Here is a 13,488-nt window from a genome sequence, read left to right on the forward strand (position 1 = left end):
TCTTAGGGTGTAAATGTGTAAGCTGGAGCTGGGCGACCAGGACAGGGTGATTTTCGTTTTACAATCCTTCCTAGAAGAAGGTTAATAGAATATGATCTCTTTAAACGGGGAGGAGTAGTAAAAGGAACAGAGGTTACAGCAAAGAATAAAGGTCTGCAAGCTGAGGCTCCTGAAAAGAGTTCACTCATCATGAAGGCTTTTAACTTTATTTAGAAACACCTGGCATGATTTAAAAGCTGCCTAGTGATTTCAATGGCATATAGCAAAATAAAAAGTGTGCCCTTTGCTATAAAGCAATTAAGTATGCAAGATGGTGTGTGGGAAAAACGAAGTGAGCTTTCTCAGTTCTCTCCTGTGATTCAGATGCAAACACTTGTGGTCAGGTTTGTAGTTGAGAGGGTGTGATGCAAACACATTTGCTTTTGTTTTTCCCTTTAGTGTTCATTCTCCTATGCACAAAGGTGACAAGAAAAAACACATAGTTTAAACTCCATAATAAAATCTTTCTAATACATTTTCAGTGTGAAAAATGTGCAATAATTTTCTAGTGAATAGGAGATGTACTGATAGGACTTTGATGTATGAGCAAACCATATGCTTGTTTATCCTTCTCAAAGCAGAGAGGAGGAGCTGGATAAAGAATATTCTTTGGGTTTAAAGGAGGAAAAAGCTAATGCATTCCTATCACAAAAAGAAAGAAATATAATCCTCCTAAAGAACAGATTTGGAAAACGAATCACATAAAAATGAAAGATTTGTTTTGGGGGGGGATGAGAGAACTCCATTTCAAAGCTTCTACCTAACTGCTGCAGAAAACATCAAGGAGAGGCTTATCTGGTCTATCTGATTGAATGTGTAGATACTGCATTGTTGTTGGGATGGAGATTTTCTTTTGTAAGCTAGTTGATACACAAGCAAAACTTATTCACTGACTGTTCCCCAAGGTGGAGTCATATCTTGCAAGTTTCTTAGCCACAAAGAGTCACACAAAGATGCAAACATAAAATAGTTACATGAGGCCAGACACGGGGGCATTACATTCATAGACCAAGTGTCAGAAAAGCTGGCTCGATGTGATAGAATCTCTTCTAGTTTATCTGTTCTGAGAAATAAGGCAGAGAGAGGTCTTCTGGAGGACTGGGAAGGGGTTAAACAGTCTGCAGGGCTAATCCCCAAACAACCTGAAATCTCTGAGTGAAAAAGAGTACTATTGGTTCATATGGAAAAGATAGCAAATTTATTACTAATACCTGGGAAAAGATGTCAGGAGACCTTGGGGCAGTGGGAAAAGGCTGCAGAGAGAAAGGGCGAGGTGGGATGAGAGCAAAGGGGATTCTAACAGCATTGATAATTGCTGCTCCAAGGCTAGTCTTGGGTTTGCACACGGATAGAGTACAAGTGCCAGGGCTGCATGCTCCACCTAAGGAGGGCATGTTATTGCTTAAATAAAATAATTTGTGATAGGCTACTGTTTAGAACCAATTCCACAAAAGCCTACAGAAAATTCTCTGAAATGGACCTGAATGTGACTTACATGCAGACAACAGTTACTGCTAAAGCTCAGAGTATTGTACAGACCTGTTCAATAATACAGAGATGGGGGCAGGAAGTGAAGTGGGAGCCAGAGGGAACTAGAGGGGATAGGGATGGTGGGAACAGCGAAGAAGCCAGAGGAACAGATGTTCACTAAAATAACAGACATTAAAATTAAATGGGATGGCATATAGCCATAGGAGGCCCTTGATAATTATTTGTGAAAAGAGGGAAGGATGCATTAGAGCCACCAGGTATGATGATGTGGGCTGTATAAAGTCTAGGGACCTACTAAGTCCCCAGCACTACAAAAAGGTGGACAGATAGATAAAATTCTCACAAAAACCCCAGGATCAGATGGTATTTCCCACATGCTCTAGATAGGGAAACTGAGACTCAGAAATATGTTACTTGTACAGATCTCCCAGCTAAATATTGAAAGCAGAGTTCTAACTCACATCGAGTTGACTTCAAAGGTGTGTTGTTAACAAAAATTAGGGCTGAGTACTACTCGGACATAAAAAAAAAGATGAATTAATAGCTTTTGAAACAATCTGGATGGAACTGGACACCATTCTCCTAAGTGAAGTATCGCAAGAATGGAAACACAAACACCATGTGTACTCACATTAAATTGGAACCAACCGATGAGCACACAAGTGCACAGAGGGAAGTAAAACTTATGGAAAGCACCCAGGAGGGAAGAGGGGAGAGGCAAAAACTTATCTAACAGGTACTATGGACACTATTTGGGTGATGGGCATACCTATAGCCAGGACTCAAGCATTACAGAAATGATCCAGGTAACCTAAAACATTTGTACCCCTTAATATTTTGAAATAAAAAAATGAGGGGACTGAAATTGATTTGAAAAAGTACATCAATAAATGTAATTATTATTTCCCATTTTAAAAAATGTCCTTTCCTAACACACTTTTAGTCAATAGAGCCATGATGGCATATCTGGAACAGTACAACTGAAATAAGAAATCTGTCCTGAAAAAGCAAAATGGAAAGATACTCTTTTTTGAGTTAGGCTACTGTCAGTGATCAACTCACCATTATAAGCAAGTCCACAAAGGAGTTGGCATGGTGGTGGCAAATTGGTATAGGTAGATAAATTCCAATGCAGAAATGAACAAAAATGAAAATTGTAAAGCTTGTTCATATTGAGTTATAAAAGACGAGTACAGCCAAATACTTCTGAGGCAGAATAGGTCAGTAAAATTAGACCAGTCCTGATCTTGATCATGTTGATAAAAAGTGGTTCTTAACATCCACACTTCTATGTAATCATAGGGCTGAACAAAATGACTATTTAAGCTGAAAGTAAATAGGTCACATTTGCTAGATGAAATTTTAGTTAGACAATGGGGCTCAAAACATGTCAGTCTACTCATTACCTGGCCTTACAAAAATCTTTTTTAAATTTTCTTTATTTCAGCATAGTACAGGAGTACAAATGTTTGGGTTACATATATCGCCTTTGCCACACCCAAGTTGGAGCTTCATGCATGTCTGTCCCCCAGACAGTGCGCACCACACCCATTATGTGTGAATATACCCATTCCATCCTCCCCCCTCCCACCTGCCTGACACCGGATGAATGTTACTACTATATGTGCACATAAGTGTTGATCAGTTAATACCAATTTGATGGTGAGTACATGTGGTGCTTGTTTTTCCAATCTTGTGATACTTTGCTTAGTAGAATGGGCTCCAGCTCTATCCAGGATAATACAAAAGGTGCTAGATCACCATTGTTTTTTGTGGCTGAGTAGAACTCCATGGCATACATATACTATATTGTATTAATCCACTCATGTATTGTTGGAATTAGTGAAAAAGTAAGGTACTAGTTCAGATGTTTGTTCTTGCCCTGGTTTTTACCTTATATTATTTCACCTTTCTAGCTCTCAATTCACCTTTTTTCATATTCAGGTGATAATATTTACATTCATAAAATATCTTAATGAAGAAATTAAAATATAGTCAGTTTAAACTATTGTATAAAAAAGTGCTACTCAACTCATTTTTTTCTATAAAAGGAAACTTTGTAACAGATATCTGATGATAGAATATTTATAAATCTGACTTATAAAGTTTGTTTGAAAATATATTTGATTTTTCAAATAATTGCTGAAAGCATTGCTAATAAAAAAGGATTCTTTGCCTGAAATTTCACCTTAGGTATAGAACTGATATAATATAGATCCTAAAAGAGTGTTAGGTTTCTGGCTGAGGACATTTGGTCAACAACATAGCATGTGCTGGTAGAAACCATTTTGGACAGAGAATTAGAAAAACTGGACACTTATCCTTGATTTTGCTGTTGAATAGATGTATGACCTCAGCTATGCCACTTCATTTTCTAGTGCCTATCTTTTTTTCAAACCTGCATAAAAATAATGCCTTGTTCATATTTTATATTAGAATTACCAACATTTGAGAACATATTTCTAAGAGGATCAAGGACACTCCCTGAAATCTGACCAGTGTTATAAATTAGCTTCATGCAATTTTTCTTGCATACATGTCTAACAATTTTGTTAACTTAGTTTTATTTCCTTTTATCTGTTAAAGAGAATGCATTTCCCCTTCTTTTCTATTCTTTTATTCTTCTATTCTTTTATTACTACTAAAATGTCCTGCTCCTAAGAGTTTCTTAGTATTAAGACACCTCACTGTTCAACCAACAATGGTTGAACTCTCATTCTTCCATCCATCCTTGTACTCAACACGAATGTGTTGGATGCCTACCGCATACAACGGTTGCTGGGCTTCATGCTGTTTTAATCAAGACACGTGCAAGTGAAAGGCACATAGTTAAAACTGCTGTCTAGCCTGTTGAATAGCAAAGCTGACAGTGGCAGATACTCTTGACTTATCCTCCTAGCCCCTGGGAGTGTTTACAAACAAGCCCATGGTTCAGTCCATTGCTTTTCCTGTCCTCTTCTGAGCACACCTCCGCCTGTTGCACGGGAGAAGGGCTCACTGATCCTGAGAAGACTAAGTAGGCTAGAGTGGAATCTTACGGAGCTAATCTTCCCTTTTCTCATCATGCATCACAGAGAACCTTAATGGCTGCTCCAGAATAGACTACAATTTCATGGGCTGTTCAACTGGAGGAGGAAAAACATGTTCACTAGTATAAACCCTTCTAACTCCACACCCTACAACAAAGACGGAGATAAAGCTAAATTTGGGAGTTTTCTCACATTTCTAATATGATTGCATTCTAACATTAAGAGAACCCTCAGGTTGAAAAGTAATTATCAAATAGATTTTCTATAGATAAGAATATTCTATTGAATAACATTTCATAAAATTGTCTATATCCATAGATTTTTTCCAGTGACTCCACAGTCTCCATTCAAGCAGGTACCAGGTGGCTATTTGTCCAAATGTCTTACCTTGTCGCTGCTTTTGCACACAGTGGGAAATGTTGAAGATCAGTGATATGACCAGAGCCAGACCCAAGGCGGCTAGAAGTCCCCAGAGATAAAAGGGGCATGCAGAATTTCCTGGAAACAAAAGTAAACACACCCATAATATAATAGCCTCTTACCCCTTTGTTTTGGTCTAGCTATTGCCACAGTTAAAGCAATTGGATTTATTCATAATGAAGGACAGATCCTCTGCCAGGAAATTAACCAACGTTGGCAACTTCTTACAGATTTCAAAGTGGGTGTTGATGATAAGTCCCTGAATTCAGCATGGGCAAAAGAAAGCATGTTTCCCACATTCTTCATGTTTATGAAATAGAAGATATTTTTAGTCTGGCTATTAAAAGGTGAGAAATGGTATCTGATTATAAAAACTTTTGTTCAAAATCAAGAATATTCAAATCACTAAGAATCATAATTTGTTACACTTTTCCCCTTTCTTTAATCCTCAGACTATTAATATAATCACACTTTTTTTTGTTTACAAAAACCACTTGTTCCCTTCCACTAATCTTAGTAGTATAGGATAGTGTATGTAAAAATAAAACAATAATTCTGGAATCATAGTAACACAGTTTTGTTAAGACTGGCCACAGGGAGATTTTCTCATACTATTTACAGCCCCATGAATGTATAATGGAGAGTTAATTATTCCTCTCTTTCCCCTAGGCCTACACAGGGTCTGGATCATTAATATCACCGTCTTCCACCTCCACATCTTGTCCCACTGGAAGATCTTCAGGGGCAGTAACATACAGGGAGCTGTCGTCTCCTGTGATAACAATGCCTTCTCCTGAAACACCTCCTGAAGGACCTGCCTGATACTGTTTTACAGTTATTTGTTGTGGTTTACTAAGTAAAAGTACACTGAAAAGTATTATAATAATAAAAAGCATAGTAAATGCACAAGCCCATAATATAGTCATTTATTATCAAGTATTATGTACTGTACATAATTGTGTTATACTTTTATACAACTGGAAGCACAATAGGTTTGCATATACCAGCATCACCACAAACACGTGAATAATGCATTGTATTATGACATTACAACAGCTATGAAGTCACTAGGCAAAGGAATTTTTCAGCTCCATTATAATCTTATGTGACCACCATCATATATGTGGTCCATCATTGAGCAAACCATCATTATGTGGCACATGACTCTATAGAGTATAGAGACAATCATACGATATAGCATAATATAGTATAACTTGCCTAAGAACACATTTTATACCTAATTTATTATACAGTTGACCAGAAAGTTGCATTGCTTAAAATTAAGTACTTAATAGATGCATTAATAATTTACCTTTGGCTAAACTGGACTCATAACTCTGCTTTAGACATAGCCTGGGCTAGAATTATTGCACTAAATCCCTATGGCATATACCCTGGGTCTTTGATCATTCAATCATCATGTGTTGAAAGGATATGAAATTGATTTTGGAGGGATTTTTTGACCCTGCCTGTGTGAAACTACCTGCATCTACCCCTGAATGAAAGTAGAATGGGCTTTGATGACTTTCTATTCTGGGAAATGTCCCAGTTATGTTTCCAAAATTTCTTAAGAGTATGTCAAGACTGCTTCCATCTCACTGACCATTAAAGCATACAATCTGCCCTCAAATGGCAACAGAGTTGACTTCAGGTTGTAGTCAGAAAATAAAATCTAAAATTCTCTCTTGCTCTTTTTATTCTTTTCCATTTTCCATATTTTCTGCATTTGTTATTGGGGCAAAATAAAACATGTTTTAAGAAAAGAAAACCCAGCTGTATAAAACTCACCATTGAATTTGTTAATTACAGGGATACTGTAGACTATAAAATATTATTTAATGCATTATTTGGTGTCTCAAGCATAAGGACCTGGGCATCTCCTCAAGAACTGGTCCATTTTTACTCTTACAGCCCATGTAAACATCATAATTGATCATCTGTCTTTGATATATAACCTACTTTAAACAAATCTCTAGGATTATGAGATACTGATTTTTGCAGATTAATTGTATCCCTGGCCCCTTATTGTCCCTTTACGCTGACTTATTTGTTTATCTTTTACACTGTTGTATGTATTTCTAGTATCCTTCTTTCTGGGAGAGGGGCAAATAAATACCTAGAAAATAATAAATCTCTAGCACTTATCATCCTTGGGAAAACTAATAAAATCAATCTCCTTCCCCCTTAATGTTTTTTTCTTTCCATTTCCCACAGCATCTAGCAGTTAGTATACACTCAATCAATACTTATGGTTTAGATAAATAAAATATAGTACAAGATACAACATCATACTTCAAGGAAGTAAACAGAAAGCCCTAATCTTAATTTAAAAATTACCTTGAATCTAGCTATAAATCATTCTGTCATTTGGACAAAATTATATTTCAAATGGAGGTTTCATTATTTCTTTTCCAAGTAAAAGAGAGAATTAAAATAGTTGTATTAGTGCATTAACTGCTATAAGATAATTTTGCTCTCAGCCACAAAGAAACAACCAAATCAATGTCACAAGCCTACGTGTTACACAGAAGGCTTTAGGGAAAGTCCTAATAAATTTCATGAAATAATGTCGGCAACATTAAGGCAAGAACTTGGGCTACACTGTACATTCTGTTAGGGCTGTGTTTTATCATTTACTCCTCAAGAAAGGAACCCTTCAGCCCAGGAGTGGTGAAGCCATCCTGGGCAATATTGTAAGACCTCATCTCTTAAAAAAAAAAAAGAGAAAGAAAAGAAAAAGAAAAACCGTGCATATGAAAAGAGATGTTAAGTAGCTAAATAATGGAAATTTTCAACTTGAATGGCAGATCTGCATAAATGTTCACACACACACACACACACTCTTTATAACTCCCCTTACACAGTAATTCTAAATGTACAGTATAAATATCTCCATACTCCTGTATCTACTTAGCAAAGACATTGCCTCTTTTAATATTGGATACACAGAGTGGTTAAAAATTCTTGCAAACTTTAGTATCGTTATTCATTAATTGTACTTACTTTCATTTATATAGCTTTTGTCAATTTAAAAAGACCTCCCACACAATTTGAATTTAGCTATTTACACTATTAAAAAGCCAAAGGCCTCGTGAAATTATTAGTGAGGCAATGACAGCTAGGAAAATCGTGATTTAAGTTTCTGTCTAGCTTCCAACTGCCAGGGGCTAATAGTGGTGGGTTTAACTATAAGACCTCTAACTCCCTTAAAGCCAAGAGTAATTGGCAGGCACTGTATTTGGAATTAACGATTGCATGTGCTCTGGAAGGAAACCCAGCTAAAGCAAATACAATATCTTTCTGCTGGCAGGTTTGATTTATACAGAAGCCTTTACTTAAACAATTAACAATAGGAAAAGGTAATAAATATGCCTCAATTGTTCCTACTTGAGGCTTTCTTTACCTGAGATAAGTGTATGTGTTTACAGTATATAGTACATAGCTATGCTTAATGGCTTCCTTTGGCTTGTAAACTCCGTCAGAGCAGTGAACATTTCTTTGCATTCCATGAACAGGTATATTTATTTTAGGCATCCAGAAGTTTTGAAGAAAAGTAGTGATATTATGATCTCCATGGGTCTACTTACAAAGTAAGTTTTTCTTAACATAGTGATGGTTTGGTATTAAACGGAGCACATTCTTGGTGATGTTTTGGACGTAGCACATCATCACATGCCCACAGTCCCCACCACTGCCACCCAGGCCCATCATCCCCGTCAATAAAAGGCATCAGAATCACAGATATTAGCATGGGAGGGGGTTCTCAAATCAATTCCAGGCTTTCAAGTAAATAACATACTGTTTTTAATGCCAAACCTGAAATGCCGATCTTTAAATTGGTGTCTGTTATGAACAGAGGGTTATTTGAGAAGTGATGGTGTATGTTGGGGAGGGGGCCGTGATGGGAGAGGGAAAATGGCAACAGTGGCCCTGGAATGGGTGTTTCAAACAGTGTGGAGACAGAGGTCATGTAGTCACTCCCTGGCGGTGTGGTTGGTTGTGTGCAAATCACTGAACCTCACTGAGCCAATTATAAAACTGGAGCTCAGATCTTCATTTGTGTGACATCAAGGCCACCACCTCTTAGTACCTCATGAGTCGTCTCAGTCAATACTTGCTGAACTGAAGAAAGTATACATATGAGAATGAGGTGGAGGCAGATTTTAAGAGAAGATGTTATGATTTCTCCAATGCTGGACTCCTTTTGTTGCTTCTACAATTACACTTTAATTGTGATTAGTAAACTTCAGAAATTCTATTGGGATTAAAGTGCTGCCAAATTCCTGCTGTAGATGAACCTCTTTTTATTTATATTTAGCCACTTCATTTTATATACGTACTTACGGTTTCTTATTAGAGAAGCACCTTAGTAAGATGCTCTGCAGATGGCATGGTTGTGTAGAACCTTTCATCTAACAAAATACCTTAACTACTATGTTTCTTTTAACATTTGGAGAAGGTCTATTAATATTTTTCTCTCTTCCTTTTAATTTAGGAATGCTGGGAAAACCAAATGAAATTTAAAATGCCTAGAAAAGTACCTGATAATGATATCTATCTATCACTGACTAGAAATTTGTGGGCATTTATTTCTCAGAGCTCTGATCTTTAAGTGACATTATTTCGTGAATTGACTTTTATTAAAGTCACTGCCCAAATCACTGCCAAATATTACCTAAATTAAATGAAGAAACATTGTCTTTCACCTACAGTTAACATTGTTTTTTCCCTGAGTTTTAAAGATGATGCATAAGTTAGTCCTACCTATTCTCTAAAAACAGGTTTTCATTGTTCTCAAAAAGATGATTGAGGTGCAAGAGAAGACAAAATTGGGTAAAGACAATGAGAATCTTTTTTTAAAAAAAAAGTGTAAACTAAATTGTGAATCATTGTTTAAGTTAAATTAATGATAGCCCAAAAGAATTGCTTTCACCATTTGATTCAGCTCTTATTGATTTTACATAAATGCAGAAACATGGCAAGAATTAAGATACCTGCACATTTATTGATGATGGAGTGACTACAGTCATTTAAATAGGAAAAATGGAAAGATTTGGGTTTGTGTTTTTGTACATTGATTTACTTAACTGGAAATAATTTTGCTTTTTTGTGTGTTCAAATTTATTTCCTTTTTAATTTTACCTATGTAAATATAAAAATTAATATCATCTAATTCTTCTTCTTTAATATTAAATTTTCTTTTGCTTTGTTTCAGCTTTTAATATCTATGAGGCTTTAAGGGAAAATACTTTGCATCTCTCTTGCGAAAGTAAAAGGTCTCATTTGGCAATGGAGGAGGATCCTGTATTATACCTGAAGGGGAAATTTGAACAACAAAATGTTATGGAGGAAATTGTATCCAAACTTTCTAAATTTAGAATTAATTAGTCCTGAAAATAGTTGAATGTTAGATTCACTGCCTTTGGCCTTCCCACACCCTTCCTGAGTTCCATCATCATCAGCTCAGGACAATTGTACATAGTACTGCTATGTCCATCACTTTCAAGGCACTAAAAAAACTCGAACAAATTGTTTTTGTTCTTTGCTATTTATGAACTGGAAAAGATAAGGAGAGGTATGAAAATCATATGTTAGCTTACACTCCCTGTGTGATTTATGGAATCAATTGATTTTAAGATCCATCAAACAAAACATTGGAAGTAAATTCACAGAAATTATCATACTAATATATAATACCTTCACTCTATAAATGGCCCATAAAAATTGGTATAAAAGGCATTATAAGCACAATAATTAAGCAAAAGATGTAACCAGACAATTCACAAATGATAGATTTATAAAGTTTTAAAACCCATGCAAAAATGTTCAATTTCATTATAATCAAAGTACTTCATATTAAACGATGGGTTAGCACGTTATGCTTATGAAATTAGTAAAGGTTTTTGTAAATGAGACCAGCCTGTTAAGGAGAAACACTGCTAGGAGAGTGAATTGGCATCACTCTTGGAAAAGCAGTTTGGCACTAATGAGACTTAAAATGTTCATAAACTCTCATTAAGTTAATTCCAATCCTAGAAATCTTTCCTAAGAAAATAATAACCCTTAAAACAGAAAAAGCTATAGAGTTGTTCATTTTCTGTCATTTAAAATATTAAAAAAAACTGGATACAACATAAATTTCCAATAATAGACAGATGACTAAACTATATCCCAGTAGACGTCATTTTTGTGCATTCATTTAAAATGATTAGGCAGAAATTATAATAAAGAAAATTGTTGTTATAATGTTAGTGAAAAAAGCTGGATATACGATTTTATGTACATTATTCTTTCAGTTGTGAAGATCAAACTATGTATGATGTATAGAAATAAAAATTGGAAGGAAATACAACATAATATTTTGTGTTTTTAAGGTGATGGAAAATATGTAAGATTTTTAAAATATATTTCACAGTTCTTCCCACTTTACACAATATGCATTTTTTTCTTACAACAAAGAAGATGTTTATGTAAGGAATTAAAAGTACACAAAAGAATACAAGAGAAATGAACCATCCACGTGGATTCACAACAGTGAATCAGTGTGGATCCATCCTTCATGATCTATTGCGCAAGCAATGGACTTTGCACTGGCCTTTTCAAAATTGTCATCTCTCTGAATGTTGACAATTGGATTGATTGCCAGGAAGATAAGACAGTGTCTAATCTCTGAAGAATTAGAATGTAGAATTAGAATTACAACTATCCTGCTTTATATCTAAACTAAACTAACAAGGACTAGGTATGGCAGTACTTCAAAGGGCATAATTATCAATGCACACTTACTGAACAGATACAACTAACTTTATATTATAAAACACTGCCTACTTTTTTCCTCTATATACTCATTAATGTAATTCAAAACATATTCTAATTATACTAAAGGTTATCTGACATTTTTAAAAACAACTATGCTAACTGACTACTTTCCAAATATTCAGGATCTTTTTGTTAGGACTTAGAAATTATTAAGTGAATTGTTAGGCATAGGAATGGAACAAAAGAATTAAAAGTGCCACTTACCCGACATGCTTCTTTTTTTCAGAAAAGTCCTCATGTAGCCATAAGGCAAATCTATGGATTAAAAATGCTTCCAAAAACTTCTGATTAATGTTGCCTTGTTATGTTAGAAGCAGCATGGCAGCAAAACTTATCTTTATCAGTGCCTCAAATTTTTTTTCTCTTCTGTTTCTTCAAATCTTTTGTGTGTACTTTGTTCAGTTACAAACAGGAAATGTGGTGATGGAGGCTTCTAAAGTTTTGATCTGAGCACAGTAGACTTAAATTGTTGTGTAACGTGAGAAGAAAAAATCCCACAAGCCTCCATTTTCTGGTATTTGACTTTTTTTTTTTTATCAATATCTGAGTCTAATTTAAAAATGAACAAATAAAGGTATGAATTAAACCAGGAGGGATCTTGCCTACCTCTGGAGAGAATTCAGGAATCTCCTCACAAGTGAATTCACATGGAAACAAAATAAAATATACTAAACTAGTGAGTGAATAGCAAGCAACCCCTGGGTGTGATCTTTGAGAAATGTTGGCGGTCAGGGAATTAATTCTATTCCACTGGGAGACTAGATGCCTGCCCTATTTCCTGCCAACTCTCAACCCAGCCAGCAAAAGTCCTTCTGTCCAATTTAGAGTCATCTGGCAGCTAGTTCTAGTTTTCAGCCACCACCCCAGAGTACTCAGAGTCAGAAGTTTTAAACGTTGGCGTACAGAAGTATGCTCCATGGCATTAATTTAAAATGCATTAGTTTAAAATCCTGAGCCCTACTGAATTAGAATATTTAGGGTGAAGCACTGGAATATGCATTCTAACAAGGTTTCTGAAGTGCATTTTAATATATATATAAAAATATAATAAAAATACTATTTTAATATAGCTGTTCTGGAAAATGTTTTCAGAAATTCATATATACTGGATAGAATTGATCTTACTCATCATTGAAACTCTAGAACCTAGAATTATGCCTGGCACATTATAGGTCTCAATAAATATTCTCACAATGATTGAATAAATAAAACAATGGTAGAGTCTTCTACTTTCTCCTTGCTCCAACATAGAAAACTCCCTGGTAAACAAAATACAGTGCTTCTTTATTCTTTGGACAGAGTTGGCTAAACACTAACAGATTTTTCCACTTAAATTCCTTTCCCCAAAAATATTTCTTATGAATCATTGAATTAGAGCCTATAAAACTGAATGAGACCATGGAGATTCTCTGTTCTAATCTTTAAAAAGCATTTTTAAACTATGTTCCATAGAACACTGGGCCTTTAAGAAACTCTTAGAAAACAAATGCTCCTTTAACAAATATATCTGGAAAAACTATACAGTATTATTTCATTTCTATAGTTGCATATTAGTATATTAAAGGCTTAGGTAAGTCCTGCAAAAAGGAAACTGGAATATTTTTTTTTATCAGAGCCTTTTCTAAACTTACTTGGCCAGAGAACTCTTTGTTCAACGGCTATCTATTATATTAATATTAGCAGGGTGACA

At 35.3% G+C, this 13,488-nt stretch overlaps 1 protein-coding gene across 1 annotated transcript in view; it reads right to left on the bottom strand.

Annotated features, from left to right (window-relative positions):
- LOC123630564 (T-cell receptor-associated transmembrane adapter 1) overlaps positions 1-12,227 on the bottom strand; it is a 31,199-nt gene extending 18,972 nt beyond the window's left edge. The window contains exons 1-2 of the mRNA XM_045540337.1: positions 12,003-12,227; positions 4,947-5,057 (exon numbers count right to left, since the gene is read on the bottom strand). Of these exons, the coding sequence (XP_045396293.1) occupies positions 4,947-5,057; positions 12,003-12,036 (145 nt within the window). The 5' untranslated portion in view covers positions 12,037-12,227. The remainder of the gene's footprint in view (positions 1-4,946; positions 5,058-12,002) is intronic.
- Positions 12,228-13,488: the final 1,261 nt, after the last annotated feature.

The sequence above is a fragment of the Lemur catta genome, chromosome 1, assembly GCF_020740605.2.
Source record: "Lemur catta isolate mLemCat1 chromosome 1, mLemCat1.pri, whole genome shotgun sequence".
Classification (NCBI taxonomy): Eukaryota; Metazoa; Chordata; class Mammalia; order Primates; family Lemuridae; genus Lemur; species Lemur catta.